Below are 25,364 nucleotides of genomic sequence, written 5' to 3' on the forward strand. Positions count from 1 at the left end.
TTCCCGGAGCAGCTCAGTTTGTCTTTGGTGCCAGGCAGGTGAGTTTAGAAAGGACAGGGAAGGATACGTTCCCTGAAAGAAGAACGATGGGGGATTGAAGGATGCCCAGAGGAAAAGGCAGACCCAAGTAGAGCAAACATAAAGCAGCATTGAGAAAGATGGGGGGGGGGGGGGGGTTGACAGGCACCATGCTCGTGCCAAGCAGACATTTAGGAAGGGCTTTCACACGCTTTGCTTGTTCTTTTGCCTGGAAATGCTGGGGATTTTAGCCTGCTCAGCTACAAAGCTGTGGCCCCTCTTTGTAAATTGTATATTTCATCAAATCAGTCCGGCACAGTTTTAAAGGTGGTGCTAGCAGCAGCATTCAGGCCTCTGGATCGTGTTGGACTCCAACTTCCATTGCTCTCTGCCATCATCGGCTGTGCTGGCTGAAGGCGGTGGGAGCTGTAGTCCAATAGAGGAGAGCTGTCTGGAAAGGTCTGAGCCAAGGCCTGGAGGTTGGCAGCTCTGTAATGTGTCTGAGCTGTGACCCCTTCCTGCATGCTAGAAATGCTGTTTTGTATGTACTGGTCTTGAAACTTTATTTCTGAGTCACAGAGGTGATTTTGCGAGGAAGGATGGAGGAAGACGCCGGTAAACCAGAAATGCCTCAGGGGACGGAAGAGTCAGAACCAGGAGCAGAGATACAAAGAGAAGAGATGCCACTGGCTGAAAGTGCTCCTGCGAAGAGTGACTTGCCCAGCCAGGCAGAACAAGGTCTAGAGGAAAAGGCCCAGGATTCTGCAGGACCCATGGAAGCAACGCAACAGGGCGAACAGGCTTTGCAAGGGGTGAAAACCAGCATTTCTCCTGGTCCTCCAGAAACCTCTCAAGACACCACTGCCAGTGTAAGTAGTAAAGGGAGATATTTGTCACTGATGACTCAAGACACATTGTTGCCCTTGCTTTTGCTTAAGGACACTGTTGCTTCCCCTCCGTTCCAACATGCAGCGGTTGACCAGAATGACAGGTAAATCTTACTTTAATGACAGTGGTGGGACAGGAACCCAGATTCTCTCTTCCTTGGTGCCTGTGTTTCAATGGCCCACCAACATTTTTCTTTTGTTTCTAAGGCAAATGCAACTGAAATGTCCATAACAGAGGAAAAGGAGCCTGGGATCCCAGCACAAAAGGGCCAAGCACCCAAAGAGGACCTACAGGCAACTCACAAGCCTGGTGGTGTCAGGGATGATAAAGAAGAGGGAGACCAAACTGGATTGGAAAAAGGCCAGGACAGGAGCCAAACACCAGAAGCAGGGCCAAAGGCCACCACTGCAGAAACCCATCATCCCCAAAGTCAAGAGCAGGACAGAAGAAGCCCAAGCCAGCCGCCTCCTTTGCTGTCAGAAAGCACTGCTGGCCAGGATGGTCAAGGTAGTCCTGTCATGAAGGGAGGTAGTTCTGAGACGGGCCAAGAGGTAGGCCTTGTCCTCAGACCCCAAGAGCCACTTGGTGACAATGAGAGAGTCAGTCAAGAAACGGACATCCAAACAGCCCAAGAAGAGCATGGGCCATCCCAAGCACAAACTCATCTCGCCAGTCTGACTCCAGCTGAGGAGGAAAAGTCTATAGTGTCTACCGCTGTCCCAGCCATGATGTTAGAGGATGAAACCAGACCACTCTCTGACCATCCGCTGGTAAGTCTTGTTTAAAGCTGCAAAGTCGACCAATCAGACTTGCGGGAAGGAGTGGCATGATAGGCCAGCTTTCCCCAACCTGGCGCCCTCCATATATGTTGAACCACAGCCTCCCTCATCGCACAGGAGTTGCATTCCCAGATTCGGGGAGACTGGCATTAGCAGTGGTACAACAGAATATGGCAATGAGACATTGTTAAAAAGATAATTATCCCTAGAACTTTGGGAGAGATGCCCAAAGAAACTGATGATCATATTCACAACAAAGAACAAATTACTGTGGTTGCATCTGCACTGCAGAATTAATGCAGTGTGACATGGCTTTAACTGCCATGACTCAATGCTCTGGGTGCTTTTGGGAATTCTAGTTTTGTGGGACACTTAGCCTTCTTTGTCAGACAGCTCTGGTGCCACAACAAGCTCCAAATCCCAGGATTCTGTAGGATGGAGCCATGGCAGTTAAAGTGGTGTCTGCAGTGGCTGCAGCCTGTGTCATTATGATTAAAAGTATTGTAATTGATGCCTCAGGTTGTGGTGAACTCTAGAAGTGTAGGTGGCTTTAAAGGGGAAGAGGATAAATTAATGGAGACGTCATATTAATGGTTATGATGACTATATGCTGCCTTCAAATCAGAGGACACAAATTCATGGGCAAGAATAACATGAGAGAAATAGTACATCCATGCCTTCATTGGGGGGGCCTGGGAGGTATTTGGTTGGCTGATACCATTTATTTGTGTATCATTTACTTTCATGACCTGTATTTCTTAGCTTAAGGGGACAGACATGGCTTTCTCCTTACAACAACCTTGTAGGGTAGATCAGGCCAAGAAAGAGTGACTAGCAACACACATTTCATGAATGCAGCACTAGTTCTGAAGCCACTATAGGAGAGAGGTAGAAGGGTGTGATTTTGTACAAGCAATAAGGCAAAACAGGAATACAGGAGGCTCAGCCCAGAGAAACCATTATGTTATATTGAAATTAATTGGTTAGACGAGGAGAGAAGGGGGAGGTTGGCATTTTGCTTTGGCTGCAAAATCCAGTTTCCTGACAATGTTGGCTTTAATTTTTAGAATGTTGAGAAGCAGGTTTCTCGGTGTTATGACTGTGAATATATACTTGAAGGGGTTTAAACATGAAACCTCAGAAGCAGGAAGGTGTGTCTGAATACAGTTTCTCTAGCTATGCTGTATATACCACATCTCCAGGATTGGGAAGGAGGGAAGGTGAGGAACAGTGTAACCCTACACTTGTCTACATGGATGTAAGCCCCACTGATATCAATGGGGTGTAGTCCTCTGTACCAAGCCTTGTAGAGAATCACAGCTTCAGTTATAAAGACAATTTCTGCACATTTTCTTGTGCTGAATAAAATATGACAGATTGCATTCTTGACTTATTTCTGAATAGCATTGTGTTCCTGGCAATATCTTTTTCCCCATTATGTTTTGGGCTACCCTGAGATGAAGGGTCCTTTCATAGTACACAGTTATAGTGCTATGATTCCACTTTAACTGCTATGGTTCCATCCTGTGGAATTCTTCAGTCTGCAGAGGGGTATTTAAAATTCTTAAGCAGAGAGGTCTAGTATCATCCCAAACTACAAACCCTAAGATTCTCTAGGGTGCAGCCACAGCAATTAAAGTGGAATTGTCGTGCTATAATTCTGGCATGTGAAAGGGCCCTTAGTCCCTTTCTTTCTCTTGCAGAGTCTTTCTTGGGTTTTTGGCTACAACAACAAACTCCCTGTTTTCAACTTGCTTGATGAAGACTTCAGAGTGATTCTGTATGTTTCTAGTCACACTGCTGTGATCCACGACGTCTTCAGGAATAAGCAGTATCCCCTCCAGGTAAGACTCAAATATTGTGTCAGCACCTCTTGCCTGACCCATAGAAATAGATCTTTTGTACACAAATCATGTATACAATAGTCCTAGGGGAACAGAAGGGAAAGTTTAACACTCCAAAGTTTAACACTCTAAAGTCAGAGTCGTCCAAACTATTGTATTCCCTATTACCATGTATAGATGTAAGAGCTGGACAGTGAAGGTGGACAGAAAGAAAATCAACTTCTCTGAGGTGTGGTGCTAGAAAAGAATGCTGAGGATACCTTGGATAGCCAGAAAGACAAACAAGTGGGTCCTAGAACAGATCAGGCTTGATCTGTCCATGGAAGCCAGGAGAATGAAACTGAGACAGTTGTACTTTGGACACATCATGAGAAGGCAGGACTCATTAGAAAAGATAATAGTGCTAGGAAAAGTGGAAGATAGCAGAAGGAGAGGCAGACCGCACACCACATGGTTGGCCTTATTTTGCAGGAGCTAAGCAGAGCAGTGAAGGATAGGAGGTCTTGGAGGTGTCTCATACACAGCATCGCCATGAGTTGGGGTCAACAACAGATTTCCAGTTGACTTCAGATCCATCTCTCACCAGGGCTTGTTTCTTCCCAGGGACACTCGAGTTGTATTTCTTGCATCTGTCTAAGTCAAGACAGGCGATGGATAGTAACTGCAGACCGTGGTCCGGACAGCTTGATTATTATTTGGGACGGCTATTCAGCGTAAGCATTGGAGCAGATGACTGTGCAGCCCAGGATGGGTTGATGGCTGGGTCTGGGTCTAACACATCCAGAGGGCACCAAGTTGGAAAAGGGCAGTCTGCAGTTTTTAAAGAGATAGCCATATTAGTCCATTTTGCCATAAAAAGTAGAAGGGGGGAAGGAAGAATCTGGTAGCATCCTTAAGACTAACTGATTGATTCTAGCATGAGTTTTCTTGGGTTCCAGCCCATTTGTTCAGATTCACTGATGGGATCACTGTTAAAGCCACCGGTATATTAGCAGTAACAAAGTCATGGGTTTGGGATCAGATCAGAATGGGATATGGAAAGATGGAAATTGTGACACTGTCTGTAAATCTCCAAAGAGTTGTGCAAGCTGATACAGGTCTCTCAAGTGTTAGTTTTGAGGTACTGCGTAGAAAATCAGTCCCTTTGAAATAAGACATTTTTTTCTGAGAATTCTTTCCTTACCTGTGCACTTGGGAAGGCCTGTATATTTATGTTGTGTGCCATGAAAGCACAATCTCTGTTCATACCTCTGCTGATGGATTAGAATTTACAAATACCTCCCAGGTCAGCAGTTTCTGTTCCCATTCAACTAGCCTAAGGGCCATATTTGGGTGTGTGTGTGTGTGTGTGTAAAATGAGAAGTGCTGGTTCTGGAAGCCTCCAGAAACAGTTGTTTTTCTCCAGAGCAAGAGAAGGCCCTTGTTTTAGTATGTGTGTGTATAGGGGGAACAAGCTGAGGGCCACACTCCTTACATAAATTTATTTCTGGCATGGAGTGGGATGACACTGGATGGATTTGCATCCATCCCCAAACCGGAAGTAAATTTCTGGTCACTTTTATAAACGGAATGTGGCCTATGGTGGATCCCAGGGGCGGGAGGGCAAAATTGGCCAACAATCTCAGAAGATGCTCCAACCTGTAGTGCTGATGGTTTATCACATGGAAAACCTCTACAGGCAGCCAGGGCTTTGCACTTTTAGGTCAAGCAACTTGGGATGATTCTGCAGTGTGGCTAATTCGGGATCCATAAATTCAGGGTCCCAAATTTCTTGGTCCTACAAGGACAGAAGTAGAGTTGGTTCAATTTGTGCAGCTTCATATCTGAATATTAGTTGGGTGTCTTGTTATCCAGGGTCCCTGTGCACACAATATTTGATAGTCACCCAGAAGGCGGAGTCAGCGCTGTTGCAATTTCCCACGACTCCACATTACTGGCTACTGTCGGAGCTGGGGAAGAGCAGGTAAAGCAAATATGTGGCATGCTAAATAGTCTGATAAACCTATGTTTCTCCAGTTTGGGAAGGAAGGGAGCCACTGTGGGACACTCTTGTGGGGAGACATGTACAGTTGTGCATTACTTCTTGACAAATCTGATAAACATGCAAGGTCCAGGAGAGTTAACCCCAGCCTGCTGTTTGCCAGATGTTTTGGCCTATATCATCTATCCTGCAGGACCTGAAGATTATGAGTTGTAACAATACAATTTGAGGGCGCTGAAGCTGGAGCCCTGTTAGTGACCTATGCAGGCATGAGTTGTGTTACACATGTGAGCTTTTTTGGACAATATATAATGGTTGTATCCAGCTGACAGTGGCAGTAGTGGAGTTGTGCATGTGGGGCCATCGCCCAAGTAAAGGCACCTCCAAATACTCAGAGTAGGACAGGAGGGCACATTGCCTCTATGCATTGTCTTTTCAGTTACACAATGGGCTGTCATCCATGCCCTATGCTGAATACTACGTTGGTATTCAGTGTAGGGAATGCATAGTGTAAGTCCAGTGGATATTTATGCCATGTTAAAGCAATGTAGGGGCTTGGTCATTGTTGGGGAAAATTGAGTCAGGACACCTAAAAGTACTGTGGAGCCAGAACCTCCAAAAAGCTTCTGTGAAGATATGAATTCCAAGCCAATGTCAGCTGACTGCTTTAAACTGTAGCTGCAGTGGCCGCGCATAGAACAAGTAGACCCAAGGAGGTGGGAGGAAGGTGGAGGACATGGAAATTCTAGTAAGCTTGGGTAGGTATGCCACTTCACTGCCTCAAACAATCCTTCTTGTTCTTGTTTTCCATCAGAAAATTAGCATTTGGAGCTGGACTTTAGGTGACACAGATCCTGACTGCAGTGTCAAAATCCTCCCCCAGTATGGTTTCCAGGTGAGAGATTCCAGCTGGTGGCATACAAGGGAAGATGTTCAGTATCACAGGCCAACCATGTGGGGAGATGCACTTATGATCAGGAGACATTGTGCTCTTGAGGTGCCCTTGCCACATTACCATCGGACATATGCTCTTTGCCCTGGGAACAGATGACAAAGGAATAGCTTCTGCCAGTTGGCTGCAGAAGCCAGCTGTACAATGCACCCATTGGATGGGGGCTTGTGATACCACTTGCTCACTTTTTCCCAGAGCGATTTTTCAACTTTAAAAAAATCTGGTGGGTTTTTTTTAATGTAATGATCTCTTGAATAAATCAGTTCACAAGTGGCACAAAATTGTACTCCACACAACACCCAGAGGATTTCCTCAGTGTATCTTTACAGCAACCCTGTAAAGGAGGTTAGGCTGTGACATGTCCCTGCCTGTTGTACCTCTTCTTAAATATTTTGGAATCCGATCTAGGCTATAATCCTCTGCCCGTGGGTTTAAATCCAATTTGCTAACAGAGTGAAAATCCCTGTTAGTATACTTGTGCTAGATTACACCTTTGTTCAAACAGTTGTGCAAAGAGATAGTACAAGTGGTTGCACAGCTGAGCAATGGAAACGGTACCTTTGCCACAAGGCTGCAGGCCTTGTGCTGACACCGTGATAAACCTGGATCCAGTCCTTTTAGCCACAGTGACATGAAGCTTATGTCTGAGGACAGCTGTACAGATTTGTATGGTTAAGAGATTAAAATCTATCGAAACTTCCAAATTCAAAACAGTGTTTTAAGTGTGTAACGCTAAAAGATGACAATCTTGCTGTTTTAATTCCCTGTGTTGTTCTTTCAGAATTACATTGCCTTTCATTCAAGAGACCATAATGAACTGGTCAGCAACAGTGAAACTCAAGTTATATTTTATATGCGGGTATGTTGGAGTGAAACTCTCTTGTCATACTTGAGTGTGTGACTTTATCAAATAGGGATTTTTCTGCAAGGGAAGTGGGCACTGTGATCTGTTCCATAACTGTACCTCCAAGCACTGAACTGAGCAGGATTCTTGGACTCTTAAACTTTAAGAAAGGGAGATGGAAGCTTTCTGGGTAAAAAGTTTCAAGTTTTGAGATTTCCTTTCCTTTGTGCTGGCAGCTAAATTGTTCCATTGGATCAGGTACCATGTAATGGGAAGGACCCTTCTGTGCCTAGGACTGAAAGCTTGGAAAAGTTACTTTCCTGCCTGCATCACACAGATTTCTGACTGAGGGATTCTGGGAGCTGTTGTCCAAAAAGTAACTTTTCCCAGCTTTTTCAGAACTCTATCCTAGAGTCTCCATAGGTCACAGTAACACAGTATTTCACAATCTGGTGCCCTGTCTATCTGTTGTACTACATTTCTCATCATCTGGGTGTTGTAGTCTGACACATGTCATTAGGAAAGGTTGCCTTAAGACCATGAGACTGAATTTGAAAATGTGTATGACATCCTGGTGTTGCCTTGCCCTGCCTGATCATCAGCAGAAACAAATAACTGATGCCAACCTGACTGTGAAAATCTTCAACTCACATCATGTGGTTTTTCTTTGTGCTAAAACATAAAATAGTTTCTGGTGCAAAAGCTTGTGTGTTCTTCCTAATTCATAACTTTTGATATTTTGACTACATGCTGATGCTTGGCCACACATGTCCCAGTTTTCATTTGCGAAATGTTGGAGGGGATGCTTTAGGCAGAGTAAGGCGAGTGCCTCAAGGGGAGATGCAGGGGAAGCAGAAGTGACAGCTTTCCAGTGGATCCAAATGGATGCTTGATTCCTCTGTTGGAGGACAGAATTCTGTATGAGATACTATTTATCCTGGGGTTCTTAAACTTGCCTGTGGCCTCAGGCCTTGGGGAGAACATGATCCCATTGACAGTGTTGCAGTAAAATTCAGCTGCCAGAGCAGTCAGCATATTATTGTGCGCTGTGCAGGGAGTGCTATTTTGTCCTTTGCCTCAGGCAGCAAAATATCTTGCGCTGGCCCTGGTTTTCTCATGCAGTGAGGGAATGCTTTCTGTCCTCTTTCTCTGTTTCTTCTTAGGAATCCAGCGTCTTGCACTATTTTGCTCCCATGCTGACAGAGAAAGTGAGTACAATTTACGGACTTGGAAAGATGGATAGCCTTTAATTATTTTAGAGATATTTAAGATGCTGCAGCAAGCAAGCTTTTGGTCCTTGAGCAGAAACTGCTTTTGGTGGCCAGTTTGTCTTGCTACAGACCTGTGCTTGAGAGTAGACCTTAATACTTGAGAGTGTGCCTCTATCTATATATGATGGCCTGAGAGGCGATGTCTGAGGGACTGAGAGACAGAGATCTCAAAATCCCAACAGGTTCGTAGGGGGACTCTTCCAGATGGCCTGGGTTTGAGCTCCTTTTCCTTTTCCTTCTGCAGACGTTCGAAAAAACTGTGGGACTCTTTAGCCAGACGCTTTTCCATTTCAGCACTGACCGCGCCATCACTGCAACACTAGAAGGGAAGATAGCATTGTGGGGGCCTGTTTGCCTTCCTTCCCAGGATCCCGTTCCGAAACCCTACAGTATGAAAGCCATCAAGCTGATACATTTGCAGAAGGATGGCATCACGGTGCTGGCCATCACAGATAAGTGAGCAGCTCACCTTTCAGGTTTATGTGCCCCATCAGTATCGTGCCCTTTGCTGGCTTCAAGACGGGAAAGACTGTTTTAGCTCAATTCATCCTCACAACAGCCCTGGGCTGAGAAACGGTGATTGACCCAAATTCAGGGTGTGCAGCTTTGAACCCTGCTCCAAGCAATTTAAAGATTTGCCTGTTCATAGGATACGCTGACAAATTAAAACCAAAGACAGAAATGTGTAAGTGGGGGAGTAACAGGTATAACAAAGGCACATTTCCAAAGGGACATAACAAGCGGGGACAAAGCTGCTTTGTCTGTGTAATGAGTAAGCTGTCTAGTTACTATCCAAAGTTACTTTTCACAGGCATTTTAGAGGCATTTTGGCAGTCATTTTTCCAGTGTTGTGCCCTCCTTTTATCCACTCTAAAAATGTTTGGTAAGTGACAGGAAAGTGCTCTTTCAGCGCTGTCATGACTAGCAACAGGTTATTTTTTCAAACACTGTGATGAGTAATGGGAATGAATTTTTAAAGTTCTGGTTAAGGTAACAAACAAAGAAACAAATAGGCAAGAGAGGGAGCAGCCCATGAATCGGTATTTAGCCTGACTGTAGAAATCAAGGGTCGCATGGTAAATCTGGAGAGATGTTTCTCCATTTTTACCAGCAGAGGGCAAGCTGGGTATATTTAAAGAGAACTGGTCTTGATGGGTTGCATCCCACAAAAAGGCCAACTGAGCCATTGATTTTGCTACAGACCTCACAGTCCTAAACCTCCAATTGTATTGGACTATTGTTCTTACAGTCTTTCACCATTGACCATGCAATCTGTGCCTTTGCGGAGTTGAAGTTCCACATTTCTGGAGAGCTTGAAGTACCTGACTTTAAAAGAAAAATTCACTAGCTTTCTGCCAGATCTTGGTCCTCTCCCCCCTTCTCTCTCTATATATACTCATTCTCCTTTTCAGGATGTTTGTAACTTGTGACAACAAAGGGCATGTGAAATTCTACGACGGAGACCTACAGCTTCTGTACTGGTACAGCAAATTGAAAATTGGGCCCATCCGGTCAATTTCCTTTTCCAAGAAAAAAGCATGTCCTGTGGATATCAGCAAGTTACCCATCTCTTGCACCTTAGCGGGGGAACCTTTTATTGTTAGGTGAGGGTCAAAAACCACCCTGGTGTCAATCGGGAATGTTACCATGTCTGCAATCATTCTTGAAATTCAGGAATGGTCTAGTCTTAGTTTTCCTGTATGGTGGAAAAAGTTAGTCTAGATCAGAGGTGGGATCACTGTTTAGGGGTTGGGGGATAATTTTTTACCGACACATACACAATTTTTCACCTCTCCACAGCACATCAAAATGCTTTCCTTTTTTATTGGAGTCCTCGTCAAAATGGTGACCGGAAGTGATGCTGTGTGACTTCCAGTTACCATTTTAAGAAGTACTTCAGTGAGTTCTGAGCAGGTTACAGGGGTGGGTAGGGTGGTTTTTTTGTCCATTGAGGGGGCTTCCTGCATGGTTTTCAGGTGGAAATAACTTGAAAATTGGACTGATTTTTAAAAATAAAACTGGGGGATGGGTAGGGGGCACCTGAAACTGCAAATGTGAGGTCTGGGGGCTGCAAGGGAGCTGCACTTTCCTCATGCCTGGTACAGATAGTCTACAGGGCCTCCTCCAACTGTATGATTCTATATTGTTTTCCCATGTCACAGGAATTTTATTATTTCCTCATCGAATTCAGTAGTGATTCATGTCAAGCCAGAGGGCCTAAAAGTCAGCAAATGCCTGGAGGAGCCCAAAGATGCTGTTCATGCCATTACGTGTCACCCAAGCAAACCTCTCATGGCCAAGGGGAGCTTTTGCGGTCTCCTGAAAGTGTGGAACTACAGTCTTAACAAATACCTGGTTAGCCGAATCTTTAAGGATAGAATCATCCGGACCCTCTGTTATAACCACGATGGTACTGATTTATACTCCGTTTTTGGTATTGGGAAGTTTGGGATAAGAGAGCCAGCATAGTGTAGTGGTTTGAGCACTGGACTATGACTCTGGTGACCAGGGTTCAAATCCCCGCTTGGCCATGCAAACCCACTGGCTGACCTTAGGCAAGTTACACTCTCTCAGCCTCAAAGGGAGGCAAGGACAACCCCCCTCTGAGCAAATTCTGCCAAGAAAACCCTATGATAGGTTTGCAACTTTGGTTTAATGTGTCTTTTAGGTTCACTGCTGGGAGCTGGCTTTGAAAATGGATATGTTTACCTCCTTGATGCTATATCTTTGGAGAATGACTATCAAAAACCTCTCCAATATTCAAAAGGGCCTCTGACCCACATGGCTTTCTCTCATAACTCTGAGTATTTTGCCACAGCGGTGAGTACGGCCCATAACCTGATGTTGCCTCTTGTGACCCATTTAGTTCCCCATGGCACAGGTCTTGAAGCTAGTTATTGAATGCATGTATAACCTCACCATTGAAAGATTTCTTTTAGATGTGTATACTCAGAACATGTTTGAGTTGATACATGTACTCTGAAAATGTACCCAGAAACATCTGAGAGAATGAGACTGGCCCAAGCTCACTCAGTCAGCATTAAGTCTAAGTTATGCATTTGGTCTTTGCTCTTCGAAAACCTAGTCCAACACTGTAATAGATACAACACAGAATTGTAACTGGGACTTAAGGAATCACTATTCTGGCCCTTACAAAGGCATACATAAAACCAGGAAAAGTTATTATTAACATGCAGAGAAATCACCCAGAAGCAGATCTATTAAAAACATTAAGACCCATTAAGATCAGTCAAACAGCATACTATTTAAAAGCCCTGGCAGTCAGTTTTGAAAAGCCTGTTGGAACAGGAAAATTTTCCCTTGCAGGCCGCTCAAGCCTCCCTGAAGAGTGAGTTCCAAAGCCTAGGAACAGCCACCAAGAAAGCCCTCTCCCTTATTCCTATCAAATGTGCCTGGGAAGGTGGTGAGACCATGAGAAGGCCCTTCCCTGAAGATCTTAGAGCCTGGGAAGCTTGGACCTGAACCACATAGAATCTATTGTTGCTAAGTAACTGTTAAACCTTTTCTCTTTGTTTGATTTTTCAGGATGAAAATATTTCGGTGAACCTTTACGCGCAGTTTGTCAAAGATGGAATTAAATTCTGGGATCTCCTGGCAGCACTCCACTCCCACTACAAGCCAGTCTGTGCCCTTCTCTTTGGGTTGCAGTTAGACAGCGATGAACCTAGGCTCTTAAGTCTTGGGGAAGACAGATTCTTGGTATGTGCCGTAATCGGATGCAGTAATGGGTTATGCTTGGTGATGTGGAAGTCTCTGTTGGGGAAAATGTAAAATCTGCAGTCCAAGGAGTTGGGAATCATTTGCTTCTAGTTCTTTCATGTTTCCACCCCACAAAACGATAGGGGTATAAATGAATAAATAAAAACTGGATGTCAAAGCCAGGAGCTCAGAACCAGAAAAAGAAGATCCAAGGAGGGCTCTCTGATGCAAACTTCCATCTTAGCAGGATAGCCTGATAGTTTTTTCTGTTGAAGAGAATTAATGGTCATCCTGAGTAGGTGAAGATACCTGGGTGCCCCTTTTTATTCCCTATGGCAGGAATAGGCAGTCTGGTGCCGGTCAGGTTCTTTGTAAAAAATATATTTTCCATAATATTTTGGGTCTTCAAGTTGGGTCCTGTATTGGGGTGACGCAGGATGCCCCAAATCCTATACTTTAGAGCTTGTACCAACTGTGCTCCAACCAGATTGACCCCCATGCATTTGGTAAGCTACCTCACAACTCCTGGGGATCTGTCTGCTGTGGTCATGGCTGGCATGGTGCCACTCCTCTGGGTCTTGCTGGGCTGATGCTGAGCAGCAGCTTAAAATTTTCACGTTGCAATGGTTGGCTTGGCATTGCAAAAATGTGCATGGCTTTGGGGGTTTCTGTATGTTCTCCCATTCATTGAGCTGGTTCATGCGACTATCCGTGCTCATTACTCAGTGACAGCAAATTTCTGTGAAAATGTTCTAACCGTCGTGTACAGAATGTCTGCATTTCCTCTAACACAATTTCTCCTCAAGGGAGTCTGTTTTACACCTTCAGGTACAGATGAACTAGCTGGGCATATTGATGTAGGAACTACTCCATTGCCAGCTCTCTCTTACTTTGTTTATAGGTGGAATATGACCTGGCAAACAGCACCAGAGATAATCTGGTCGTTCTCCGAAGGGATCGCATTGAGCAGAGTGCTATCCCCAAGTGTATCACCTGGTACCCGCCTCTCACAATGGAATATTTTTTGCTCACTGCCAATGATGAGTATAAAATGAAGATGTATAATGTGACCACGAAGTTGTGCAGGTGTCCTGTTTTATTTTTTCAGTCCACTTTATCTCTCTGTAAAGTGTCTGTATGGGTGTGTGTGTGTGAGAGAAAGGAGATCAACTAAGTTCCAGCATTTTAGCTCACCAATACTCTGTTCAACTACTGCTTTTTCCTTCCCCTAGGATACCTTCATGGTCTGAATTGCCTCTCCCTTTCCTTTCCTCCTCCTCCTTGTTGTGTGCCTTCAAGTAATTTCCAGTTGATGGTGACCCTAAGGCGAACTTAGGATTTTCTTGGCAAGGCAGACTAGAGGGGCTTTAATGTAGTTACATTTCGCACCCATAAAAGAGCCAGTGTGAAATGCAACTATATTATGTAGGCCTTGCCTGGAATCATCCTGAGAACTAGGTTAACAAATTAGTTGGAAGGAAAAGTTCTGCTTTACTTGGGGTGCATCTGCTCTGTTGAAAAAATGCAGTTCGAAACCACCTTCAGTGCTGTAGCTCCATCCTGTGGGATCCTGGGATCTGTAGTTTTGCAAGGTCTGTACCCTTCTCTGCCAAGGAGTACTGGTGTCTCACAAAACTACAAACCCCAGGATTCTGTACGATGAAGCCATGGCAGTTAAAGTGGTGTCAAAGCGCATTAATTCTGCAGTGGAGATGCACCTTTGGAGTCGTCCCTGGACAAACCTGTTAAAAATGAGACACCCAAAAGTTGTTAGAATTGTTAATTTATTTATTTTAGAAAGACTATCCTGGGACCAACATACGGTTCACCCCTTCAGAAGATTCTGATCCTTCCAGTTAAAGAAGGTGATGATCCTCAGAAACGATATCTGGCCTACATTACAAAAGATAAGGCAAGTGACAGACTTATGGGCCACTTTGGTAACTTGGCACTTCTAGGCCCAGGGCAAGCTTTCCAATTTTTTGTTTGCCCCAGTCATCCTGAAAATGAGGAGGCTTTTGAAAGTGACCCTGGGAATTAGGAGATAGCAGTGGGCTCTTAGGCCTATGCCACGCTGCTGAGATTTCAGCCTGACTTTCTTCCCAAAGCAAATGTTGGGGGAATTCCTTATCGGCTGGTTTTCGTCTCATGCACCAGCAGAAAGTACCAGTATTTAGTTGTGTGCTAGGAGGCTGGTAGAGGGCCATGAGAAATGGCAACAGCAGCTCTCTGGCTGGCTGTGGTAAGCCTCTGGGCTAAATCCATTACAGAGATCTTCCCCTGCCCTATTTCTGTGGACAGGAGTTTGGGAATTCTTTAGCATCTACCCCAAGGGGTGAGGAAAAACTGTAGCCCTGCAGAGAGGTTGCTGAGCTACAGTTGCAACCATCTCTGACCATTGGAGGCTGATGGGAACTGGGATACAACAACACTTGGAACTTCAGGTGTAGATATTAGACTGTGGAAGTAGATTTACTGAGCCTTTGGGGAATGTTGTCAAGTTCTCTGTTCTGCTTCCTAGGTTGGCTTGCAGGTTTTGCCTGTTGATGGGAACCCACACAAATCTTCAGCTTTCATTTGCCACCCTGCAGGCGTCTGCAATCTTGCCTGCTCTTATGATGGGCGCCATCTCTTCACGGCAGGGGGCAGTGACTCAACTGTGATGAAATGGGACATTAATTTAAGGTAAGATATAGCTATGATGTCTCTTTCCGTTCCAGGTTTGTCAATTAAACTCTTGGGCATATTGACAGCGTCCCAAACTGCCTTTCAGAAAGCCATCTCAGTGGCCTCAGATAAAGGGACTGGTTGCTTCATAAACTCAAGATGCTGAGATCAAGTCTTGTTTGGAGTGAGGAGAGATTCTGTTTCATTTGGTGGTTTCCAGTTTCCAAATGTCTAGCTTCTTCAGCCACCTGCTGAGACCCTGAGCTGCCTCTCCAGGAAAAGAGAGACTGGACCTTAAGGAACCATTTTTTTTAAAGGATGGGAGGTATAGCTGTGGGACAGAGCGGTTATTTACAATTTTCATCCACAGTGCTCTAGTGGCTTAATAGACTACAAATCCCAGTCAATGTGGAATCATAGCCTTACAGTTGTGCAGTGTGAAAGGATCTCTCGTCTGGACTAGAGAGAGTTTTTGCTTCAGGTTCTTCTTATGTTCTTAGATGGAAGCTGGCATGGTATAAGCCATCTTTATATGAGCCACTGTGTCTGGAATTTCTCTTGAGTGATGTAAATAACCTCAAAACCTTTCTAGTTTTGTCTTTTTCTCCACTTTCTTACTGCTGGTGGGAACACTCTGTGACTTGGTTAGGTCCTATCCTTGCAAGCTGGTTAAACTATTAAGGTTGATGGAGGCATTGCTGCTGGGGCAAGCCACCTGATACTCACTTTGTGTACCTGGCGCAGAGTAGAAATGGAGAAGTCAACCTCTCCTACATGTCACTTATTATAAGATTGAAATGGCATGATGGTGTGTCATATCGGGTTCCTGCACAATACATGTTCCAGTATTTCAGGAACAGCTGATGTATGTATTATCACTTTCAGCCCTTGGAAGGGGTTGAAGAAAGTTGCAACATTTCCTAGATGACGATAAGGAATGTTTGCTTGCTTGTTTAGGCCTCGGGGCAAGAGGTAAGGGAAAACACTGAAGCAATGACATTGGGAATGGGTGGGAAGGGACATGTCCTATTCCTTTGTTTTCTTAGTGGGTCTGGCTGTGGCAGTTCAGGGTGAAAATGCCCTCTGGAACCTCTCTGGCTATCACATTTGGGGAGGGGGTTTCAGGACGTTCAAATGACTAACATCTCAGCAAGAAGATGCAATGGGATCATAGCATGATTTTTTGGGTTTTGTCCTAATAATTCTTTTTCTTATCCCTGCTCATGTCCCGTCATCAATGTGGCTTCATCAGTTGGAGGTCCGGCCTGAGCAAGACTCAGAGGAAAGCAGCAGAATATAAATGATCCTGTTTTATAATTGCTGGCTGGGATCCAGGGAGCATTGAATGCCTCTGTAATTTGTTTATGGAGGAAAGCACTTTGCAAGCTAATTAGAAGCATTGCTGCTGCCTCTGGCATCTTCCATGTCTCCACAATATTTAATGTCCAAATATAACTTAATTATATCCCAAAAGCATGGATCACACCAAGGCGTGGTCCCATTCAGGACGCAGGTGCAGAGGCCCTAAAGCTTTGCGCGCCATAAGGTTGGAGTAAGAAGGAATGTGGGAAGCCACTGAGGTAGCCACCCTTGCCTCTTTTCACACTTAGGGGTGCGTTCCCAGTACAAATGTGAGCTGGTTCTTTGTCCATGTGCTTTCCAAGGCAGGCTGGGGAATTAAAGTTTTGCAACAGGGCTTAGAATCCCCTCGCCCCCGACGGAACCACTTTTCTCAGGATGGTTGATCTAGGAATCCACGATAATTAGTTAGGCTTGAATCTGTTTTAAATTCTTAATTCTTGGACACAAGCAGAACGGCATAAAACACTGCTGAGCTCAGTTCATGCTTAAACAGGTTTAGAGGCTGAAGGATTTAATTAACCTCATTCAAATTAAGTTGATCTGAGGGAATTGATGAGCCTCATTATTTCAGTGTGGGTTTAAAAATCTTGGGGTGTGTGTGTGTCCTAAAGTGGGGGAGGTAGGTTCTTTTATATTGGTTATAGCTATGTGTCTTCAAGTAGACTCTGATTTCTGCTGACCTTCTCCTAGGGTTTTCTTGGCAAGATTTATCTGAGGTTTGCTATTGTCTTCCCATCTGACTGAGGGATTCAAACCTACTCTCCAAGAGTCCTAGTCCAAGATGTAGACTTCCCCCTTGAAGTTGACTTTGTCATATGAGTTTTCTTGATAAGATTTATTCCGAGATGGTCTGCCATTGCCTTCTTCTGAGGCTTAGAGAGCATGACTTGCCCAGGGTTACCTAGTGGGTTTCCATGGCTGAGTTGGGGATTTCAACCCTGGTCTCCCAGATTTCCAGTTCAACACTCAAACCGCTGCTATTCTTTAGGGATCCCTTAAAGCAGGTACCTACGTCCCCTTCTGCTACCTGTCCTGACCAACATTTTGGAGCACCATGCACAAAATGGAGGAAGGGAGAGCCCGCTACTCATTAGAGAGTCCATGTAGTTCCTGGGACAGAAGATCTGCAAAGATCAAAAGAAGGATGAAAGCTTGAGAGCTTCCCAGATAAGGTTTGCCTATTCCTCCAGTTCTCTGCAAATACAGCAACAAACGCTAACTTGGTGAGTCCCTCCAGCTTCTTACCGAGGGGCTCAGTAACCATCTCTGGACTGATTGACTGACTGACTGACTGATGTCCTGCCTTTCTTTCAAAATGGGACCCAAATGCCATCTGCATTGTTCTCCTTACTCAAACGCTATCTGCATTGTTCTTCCCTAGCGCTCTGGAAGCAGCTGTCTTACTGGGTGGGGAAGATTTAATCCCATACTACAACTTCCTGGAAAATGGCAGAGAAGGCATGTTTTTCAAGGTAATTTAAAGTCTGGATTGTTCGTGTATGTACAGGATTTATACTCCACTTTTCAGCATGAATACTTGCAAGGCAGCTTGCAACAAGCTGACAAAAGCAGTAAAAGGTCCATAGCCCCAACGTTACCATAAAGCCACACGGATTTTTACAAACGGTGGAGAAAATGCCAGTTTACAAATTGTGCAAAGGATCATAAAGATGATCTTGAAAACAAGAGAACAGGACAAATTTCACCAGATTCCACACACACACCCAGCTAACAGAGATGGCACAGAACCAGTGTATATCAAAGAAACTGTTTGGGCACCATGAGAAGGAAGGCTCTTATTGTTATGTTTAGTTTTTGTGTATTTTATGTCCTTTCAGGAACTAGAAGACTATTTTTATTATGCTCAGTTGCGCCACCAAGGTATCAACACAATGGTGCCTAGAAAGGTGTCTACACACATCCCGCTGGAACAAATTCCTTTTGTCATGCGAGCAATGGGCTTTTACCCAACCGAGGACCAGGTCAGTATTTCACAAATCATAACAATTTAAGTATAGCTGTTTCCCCCACCTTATATTATCTATATACATCTGAAAATACATCACAAGGAAGATGTTGAGTAGCAGGAGTATAGAATGTGTTCCTGATCCAGATTAAACCCTATGCTCCAAATCCCCTCCAACTATTTGTTACCAACAATATTGTTAACAATATACCGAAAGGATGGAGGAGAGATTTTCAAGTTGATTTTCAGAACCCCAACCCAAACTGGGAATATCTTTCACCCCAGGGCCCTGCAGTTCCTATTTCTTTAAATGAAATCTGAAGTTGTAGTTTCATAGGTATGTAGAAATCTGCCTCCTTACTCTTGTTGTTGGGTACCATCAAGTTGTTTCCAACTTATGGTGACCATAAGGTGAACCTGACACAGGGTTTCTTGGCAAGATTTGTTCAGAGTGGGTTTGCCTTTAGAATCAAAGAATCATAGTTGGAAGAGATCCCCAAGGGCCACCCAATCCAACACTCTGCCATATAGGAAGACACCATCAAAGCACCCTTGACAGATGGCATTCCAGCCTCTGTTTAAAAAACCCCAAAGGAGGAGACTCCACCACTCTCTGAGGGAGCATCTTCTACTACTGAACAGCTCTTACTGTCAGGAAATGCTTCTTAATGTTGAGGTGGAATCTCTTTTCCTATAGTTTGAATCCATTGCTCTGGGTCCTATTCTCTGGAGCATCAGAAAACAAGTTTGCTCCATCCTCATTGTGACATCCTTTCACTTATTTAAACAGGGCTTTCATCTCATCTCTTAACTTTCTCTTCTCCAGGCTGGATATACCAGCTCCCTAAGTTGCTCCTAATAGGGCATAGGTTCCAGACCTTTCACTACTTTGGTCACCCTTCCTTGGCCTTCCTCTGAGGTTGAGTGAATGTGACTCAACCAAGGTTTCCATGGCTGAGCAAGGATTTGAACTGTGGTCTCCCAGAATCCTATGCCAATTCCCAAACCAGTACACCACAATGGATTTAACTCCCTATTCTACCGTCCTTATATATTATCACTAAGCTACGGCCTCTTATGGGTAAACTGACAAAGAGACCAAAGTCTACGAAAGCTCATGCTGCCCATTTCTTTCAGTTAGTCTCAAAGGTGCTACAAGATCTCTCTATGTACTGATTCTACAGACTAATACAGCTCTATCTTTGAATTCTACAACAAAGATGGTATTAGGGAAGAGAGAGAGAGAAGCAGGGGCACATTCAAAAACAGGGTGCAAGATGTCTAGATGCCTTCAAACAAAATCAGCCTTGTTTTCAGTACTGCAGCAAGCTATAGAGACGGCCCGGCTCCTCTGGCTGTATGTGAGTGTGTGTTAGACAGAAGGTGCTTGTTTTTGTGCAAGAGGACAGGGAAGAAAGCTCTTCAAGGGTGACCGAACATGTAGCCCAGTTCCCTGAGCACTGTAGTGCAGCAGGGTGGATTCATGGCCTAGTTCCCTCCATTGAGCAGAAAAGGGCAGACACAATGAGAACAGGGCTGAAGCTGTTCCACTTTTGATGAAACAGCTGGAAGACATGGAAAGACCACTGCCTCCCCCCCCCCTTCTCTCACATACTGAAAAGTCCTCTTCCTATCTGTTGTAACTCGGGGGAGGGATCCAATGGGGTGGGGAACACAAGTATTCCTGGTTTTGTGTCTAGCACAGTGAACAGTTATGCTCCTTGTATTATAATAGTCTTGCACACCTCTCTGATTGTGTTTCCCTCATTCGCTGGCATATAAATACTCCAGAACTCCCTATTTTATAGCGGCCAGTTCTGGTTTCTTTAGTATCTGGTCAACCGTTGTCCCTTTTTTTTAAACTTTGGGAGAGGCTTGGGGTGCTCCTTTAGAACTGGGGCTAACCCAAGCTTTCTTGCTGCTTGAGGCAAGAAGTCAAGCATGGCCCACACATTATACAGCAGCAGTGACCTCTGGCCATGCCATCACTTCTCATTCCCATAAGTTGGTGATGGCAACGCACAGGCAACTAGCTGCTTTCAAGGGGTCCTGTGATGGGTTGCTTCCCTGCCTCCCACCCTTGAGGAAGAACAGGATCTCAAGCTTCTGCAACCCTGCCCCTACTCTCCAAATCCAGCCACAGGGGCAGATGTTGTGGAGGGCTTGTTTTATCTGTGTCCCAGAGATCTTCTCTCCCTCAGAGGGTACAGAATCTCACTCGCACATGCACCAAGTTCAGGCGCACAAAGGGTGAAAACAGGAGTCTTGTAGAAACACTTTATTCTAAGTAAGCAAGGGCCACAGGAACAAAATGGAACTACAACCGTTGAATGCTGAGTCAACACGTAGGTCAATTCAATTGATTCAATGATTCTACTTTAATAATAATAATAATAATAATAATAATAATATTTATTTATTTATACCTCGCCTCTCCATTAAGATCGAGGCGGTTAACAACATTAAAACATCAAAATACAATGTCCCCAAAACCCACCCACCCACCATAACCAATAAATCATAACTGTAAACAATAACAATAAAATGATACCGTTAAAATTATTAAAACAGGACCAATAGGATTTAAGCTGATACCTTATCCATGAAAGCATCTTCCTTCGGGCACAACATAGAAAATTTCAACTTACTAAGCAATCTTAAATCATACTCAGCCAAGGATAAAGAAAATTGCCTCTGCTGCTCTGCGCACTATTTTCCACTTCACTCTCTCACAGTGCCTTGGCTTTCCAAGGATCTCTTAGTTCCAGCCCTTCTTGAAATAACACTTATGTAAAAGGCTGGAAGAAGCATGGCTACCTAGTCTTCTCCAGCTATCTGTTTTTGGCTGCTTTGGCGGATGGTGGGGATGTCAACTCTAGCTTCTTTGTTATCATTGAAATAGTGAGTTCTGAAGCCGCATGGACCCTCCTGGGCTAAAGTGGGGACTGATGCATTTGCCAGCCCTAGTGCTCTGCCACCTGAGATGGCCTCCTCATTGAGCTCTATGGTAAAGCCAGCCCTGTTTTTACTATGTTGGTAGTGTGTGAATTGCTAGAGTTACCATTCATCAACATTCAGTTCCCTCTGCTGAAGTTCTAAAGCTTAAACCTGAAGGGACTGGGTGCATCTTTTCTGTAGTGAATACTAAGGCTATGCCCACGCTAGAGTTGTTTAGTGCTGCTGAAGTGCTGTTTTTCCACAGTGAACTAGGAACAACATTAAAACGGGTATTTTGACCATGGTGTCTTCTCACGCATGTACTGCAAAGCCAGGCTTTAACATTATGCCCAAAACAGGACATACAGGCAAGCCGGTTTGCCTGAAGTATGTTTTTTCGAGCTCTCCCTGGTAAAGTGTGGTTTGTCAGATAGTTTTGGTTTACACAACATGCCCAACTGTGTTTTGGTTGGCAGTAAATCTGAGCCATTGCACTGGCCACATTGTGATGTCACATTCTTGATTTTCCCCAGGAATATGCTTTGCGCGCATGTGGTTTTAATCTGTTTTGCAGGGATTGCCCAAACGCCTGTATCTGTATCTGGGCATTATGGCACTAGTGTTTCTAGAAACCAGGACATTCGTAATTAAGCCAAATGTGTAAGATTTACACTGTAAGGAAAGCATGGGAATTGGGTGGCCCATTAGATGTTGTTGGACTACAATTCCCATCAGCTCTAGCCACTGCATCCAGTAGCAATGAATGCTGGGAGTTGCAAAATGTGTCCTTTCTGTGCCCATTACATTTCCATAGAATATAGACAGGACAGAACTGCCAAATAATTCCATTGGTGTCCATCAATTCTGCTTATGCTCATGCTTTTTAAATTTCTTTTAGATTGAAAACATGTTAAATGAAGTCAAATTCAGTGAATTCCTGGAGACTGGGAAGCAAATGACTCACATCGATTTGCGGGGCTTTATCAAACTCTACATAAATCATCGGCCTGCTTTTGGGCTGTCAGCAAAAGAAATACAACAGGCCTTCCAAGTGCTGGGCTATGAGAATGAGGACCGTGAGCTGGCCATTAACAGGAATGACCTACTGTTGCTGCTTCAACACCGAGGTGGGCAATGTTGGCCTAAAACCAGTCTGATGACCAGGGTGCGGCAGCAAAACTCTAACTGATAGTCTTTCCCCTTTATTTAATACAGGAGAGCATTTCACAGAAGAGGAGCTGGCAGAATGCCTCACCACTTTGCTGGGTGTCAATCCAGAGGGGGGTCGCGCAGAAGTAGGCACCTACGATCCCACAGGTACACAACTGCAACACTTTGGGCAAAAACAAGTCAACTGAAGTGGGCTGTCAGGTTTGTTCTTTGTAGTCCGGATGGTCCAATTCTACAAATTTGTAAAGCGGAGTTAGTTCTAACCAATAGGCCTTGGCACCTGGCTAGTGCATTGCCAACTTTCCCTCCTCTTTTATCCTTGCTTGACCCACCAAAAGGCATTTTATGGTCCGATCCAAACTGTGGGTACTCAAAAATTAGTTCCGCGGATATTCAGTTAGCCTCATTTGTCATAACTTATCTTTAGCATTGCATTGCAGCATTAGAAAGCCACTTAGTTCTGTTTGTAACATGGCTATACTGCTGTCAGTGTGAACAAAATGCAATTTAGAGAAATCACAGACCATTCTGCATTGCCTGAGCAAGCGAGTCCAGCTGATGCACCAACATCCCCAGAACCATCAGTCAATCTTCCCTCATGGAAAGTCCTCCTTCCATTAGACGCAAAGGAAAAGGCAATACCGGTCTGCCAAACAATGTTACCAAGATTTTTTTTAAAACAAAAAATGCACTCCGCTCAGATTTTTTCTTCTTCCAGACAAGACAAAACCCTAATGTGTGTGTGTGGCTTTGCAGACATTCCTTTCCACACATCGTTGCTTCAATGCTATATGAAATCCGTACAACGGTAACTTTGATCTTTTCCCCTCCAACGTTCTCCAGGTGCAGATGTCTTTATTGAGGAAGGCATTCCGGAGGAAATTACAGCCGAGCATTTCATCATGGACATTCTTGGCTTACCGGTTCCAGAGCCCACATTGAGAGAGGCAGAAACTCCAAATGAACCCACGAGCTGCGATCTGGTGTTGAAATCTTGACGGCTTTGTGGGATTCCCCATCCTTTTTCTTAACGGCTATGTGTTATCGCTAAGTTCCTTTAGCAACAATATCTATTTTTTAAAAAATACAAAACATTTTATGTCATTTTTGAAATTTGCAATGATCCTGAAACCTTGCCCCGTTAAAAGAGCCTCATGCTGTTTTAAACCCTGAGAAATAAGTCTCAAGTTGGTTTTAAAAAAAAAGTTCCTAGGACTGACCTCATTGGTCATTCCATATCGCTTCCCACCCATTTGGGAATTGGGTGGCCCTTTAGATGTTGTTGGACTGCAGTTCCCATCAGCTCTAGCCATTGCACCCAGTAGCAGTGAATACTGGGAGTTGCAAACTGTGTCCTTTCTGTGCCCATTGCATTTCCATAAAATACAGACAGAACAGAACTGCCAAATAACTCCACTGGTGTCCATCAATTCTGCTTATGGTCAGGCTTTTTTATTTCTTTAGACTGAAGACATGCTAAATGAAGTCAAATTAATAATAATAATAATAATAATAATAATAAAACAATTAATTTTTATCCCGCCCCTCTGTGCAACGCAACCGGGGTGGCTTACGGCATTAAAATATACATCCCTTACCCCCAATCTCCCCCCCTTAAAATACAATTAAACTATTTGCCATATAAAATTCAGTGAATTCCTGGAGACTGGGAAGCCAGGGACCCACATTGATTTGCAGGGCTTTATGAAATGTTGCATAAATCCTCAGCCTGCTTTGTTATCGCCCCATAGCTCATTCTGTATCATCCCAGACTCATACAAGAGATAGTCTGCAAATGGTCAGATCTCAGTGAGGGAGATAATCAGACCTTCTCAGAGCAGGGCCCTGGGTCCTTAGGCCTATTAGACAGTTCAAACCCAGAGGAAGGCCTAGGTTCTTCTTCAAGCCAGTTGGAGTGTTTCTGGCATGCATGGTTTCATGAAGCAACTGGACATTGTCCACAGGAAAGGGATAGGTTGCCCATTAAATCCACATACTGGTCATGCGATAAATCAAATGTGCCAACTAGAAATGGAGCATCAGTCCACAACATACAATAGCACTGTATTATCTTGCAACACAATAAACAAAAGTAGCCTTATTCCACATTTGTGTGGAACTCCCTTGATAGTTTCCGTTATCTGTAAACACCAACGGGGCTCTGCCACAATCCTCTTGGACTTAACTCTTGTGAGCTTTCTAGCGCATGTAAATCCATGGGGTGACCTTGGGCGAGTCACACTCTCTCGGCCTCAGAGGATGGCTGTGGCAAACCCCCACTGAAGAAACTTGCCAAGAAAGCCCCACGATCGGTTCGATGTAGGGTCGCCATGAATCGGGAACAGCTTGAAGGCCCGCAGCAGCAACGTTTGAGTAAGAACCACTGAGTGGGCGGGATGGGCACTGACCCTCTTCTAGCAGGGCCATCCCAGTATGGCTCATGCCAACCCAAAAGCGTTCCCTTCCTCAACTTGAACCACTGAATGAAGGCCCGAGAGATAGATTCCTAGAGAGACCACTATGCTTGGCCTTTGTAGCTCCTCCAGCACCGTTCTATGCTCAATGTCTGGCAGAGGTTGCCCTTGCGCTGGAGGACCTAGAGATTCCGAGAGAGGTGTTCTCTCAGGTCAAAACTGGTTTTTATAGGTGTGGTTTTTCCACATATGGGCCCCTAAAGCCAGTGACTGTGGAGGGACGCGTGTTTGTTCTCGTGCAGTGAAACGGTGGAGTTCACAGCCACAAAGTGTCGCAAGGGCTGCCAGTGCGGACAGCTTTCCAAGTGGATTCACTCCATGAAGGTTAGACTCACCAGGGGCAACTGGGCAGGATGGCTCCATGCCCATGAAAGCAACTCTTGGGTCTCAGCCTGGCGTAGCGGTTGGAGCGTTGGGCTAGGATTCTGGAGACCAGGGTTCGAATCCCGCCTGGGCCGTGGAAACCCACTGGGGGGATCTTGGCCAAGTCA

General features: G+C 44.6%; 1 protein-coding gene across 1 annotated transcript; it reads left to right on the forward strand.

The window, feature by feature from the left end:
- Nucleotides 1-210: 210 nt before the first annotated feature.
- On the forward strand, nt 211-24,249 carry LOC149290048 (cilia- and flagella-associated protein 251-like). Its single transcript, XM_089489856.1, has 21 exons — nt 211-887; nt 1,113-1,676; nt 3,389-3,529; nt 4,133-4,242; nt 5,384-5,492; nt 6,325-6,405; nt 7,244-7,321; nt 8,470-8,514; nt 8,822-9,033; nt 9,990-10,181; nt 10,740-10,987; nt 11,246-11,397; nt 12,124-12,297; nt 13,199-13,383; nt 14,095-14,209; nt 14,819-14,982; nt 17,708-17,798; nt 18,165-18,308; nt 22,128-22,356; nt 22,445-22,546; nt 23,243-24,249. Exons 1-21 carry the CDS (start codon nt 618-620, stop codon nt 23,395-23,397), a joined length of 3,561 nt encoding a protein of 1,186 aa, XP_089345982.1. The 5' UTR covers nt 211-617; the 3' UTR covers nt 23,398-24,249.
- The last annotated feature ends 1,115 nt before the right edge of the window (nt 24,250-25,364 follow it).

Source organism: Sceloporus occidentalis, unplaced genomic scaffold (assembly GCF_023333645.1).
Source record: "Sceloporus occidentalis isolate IW3139 unplaced genomic scaffold, rSceOcc1.0.p SCAF_41, whole genome shotgun sequence".
Taxonomy (NCBI): Eukaryota; Metazoa; Chordata; class Lepidosauria; order Squamata; family Phrynosomatidae; genus Sceloporus; species Sceloporus occidentalis.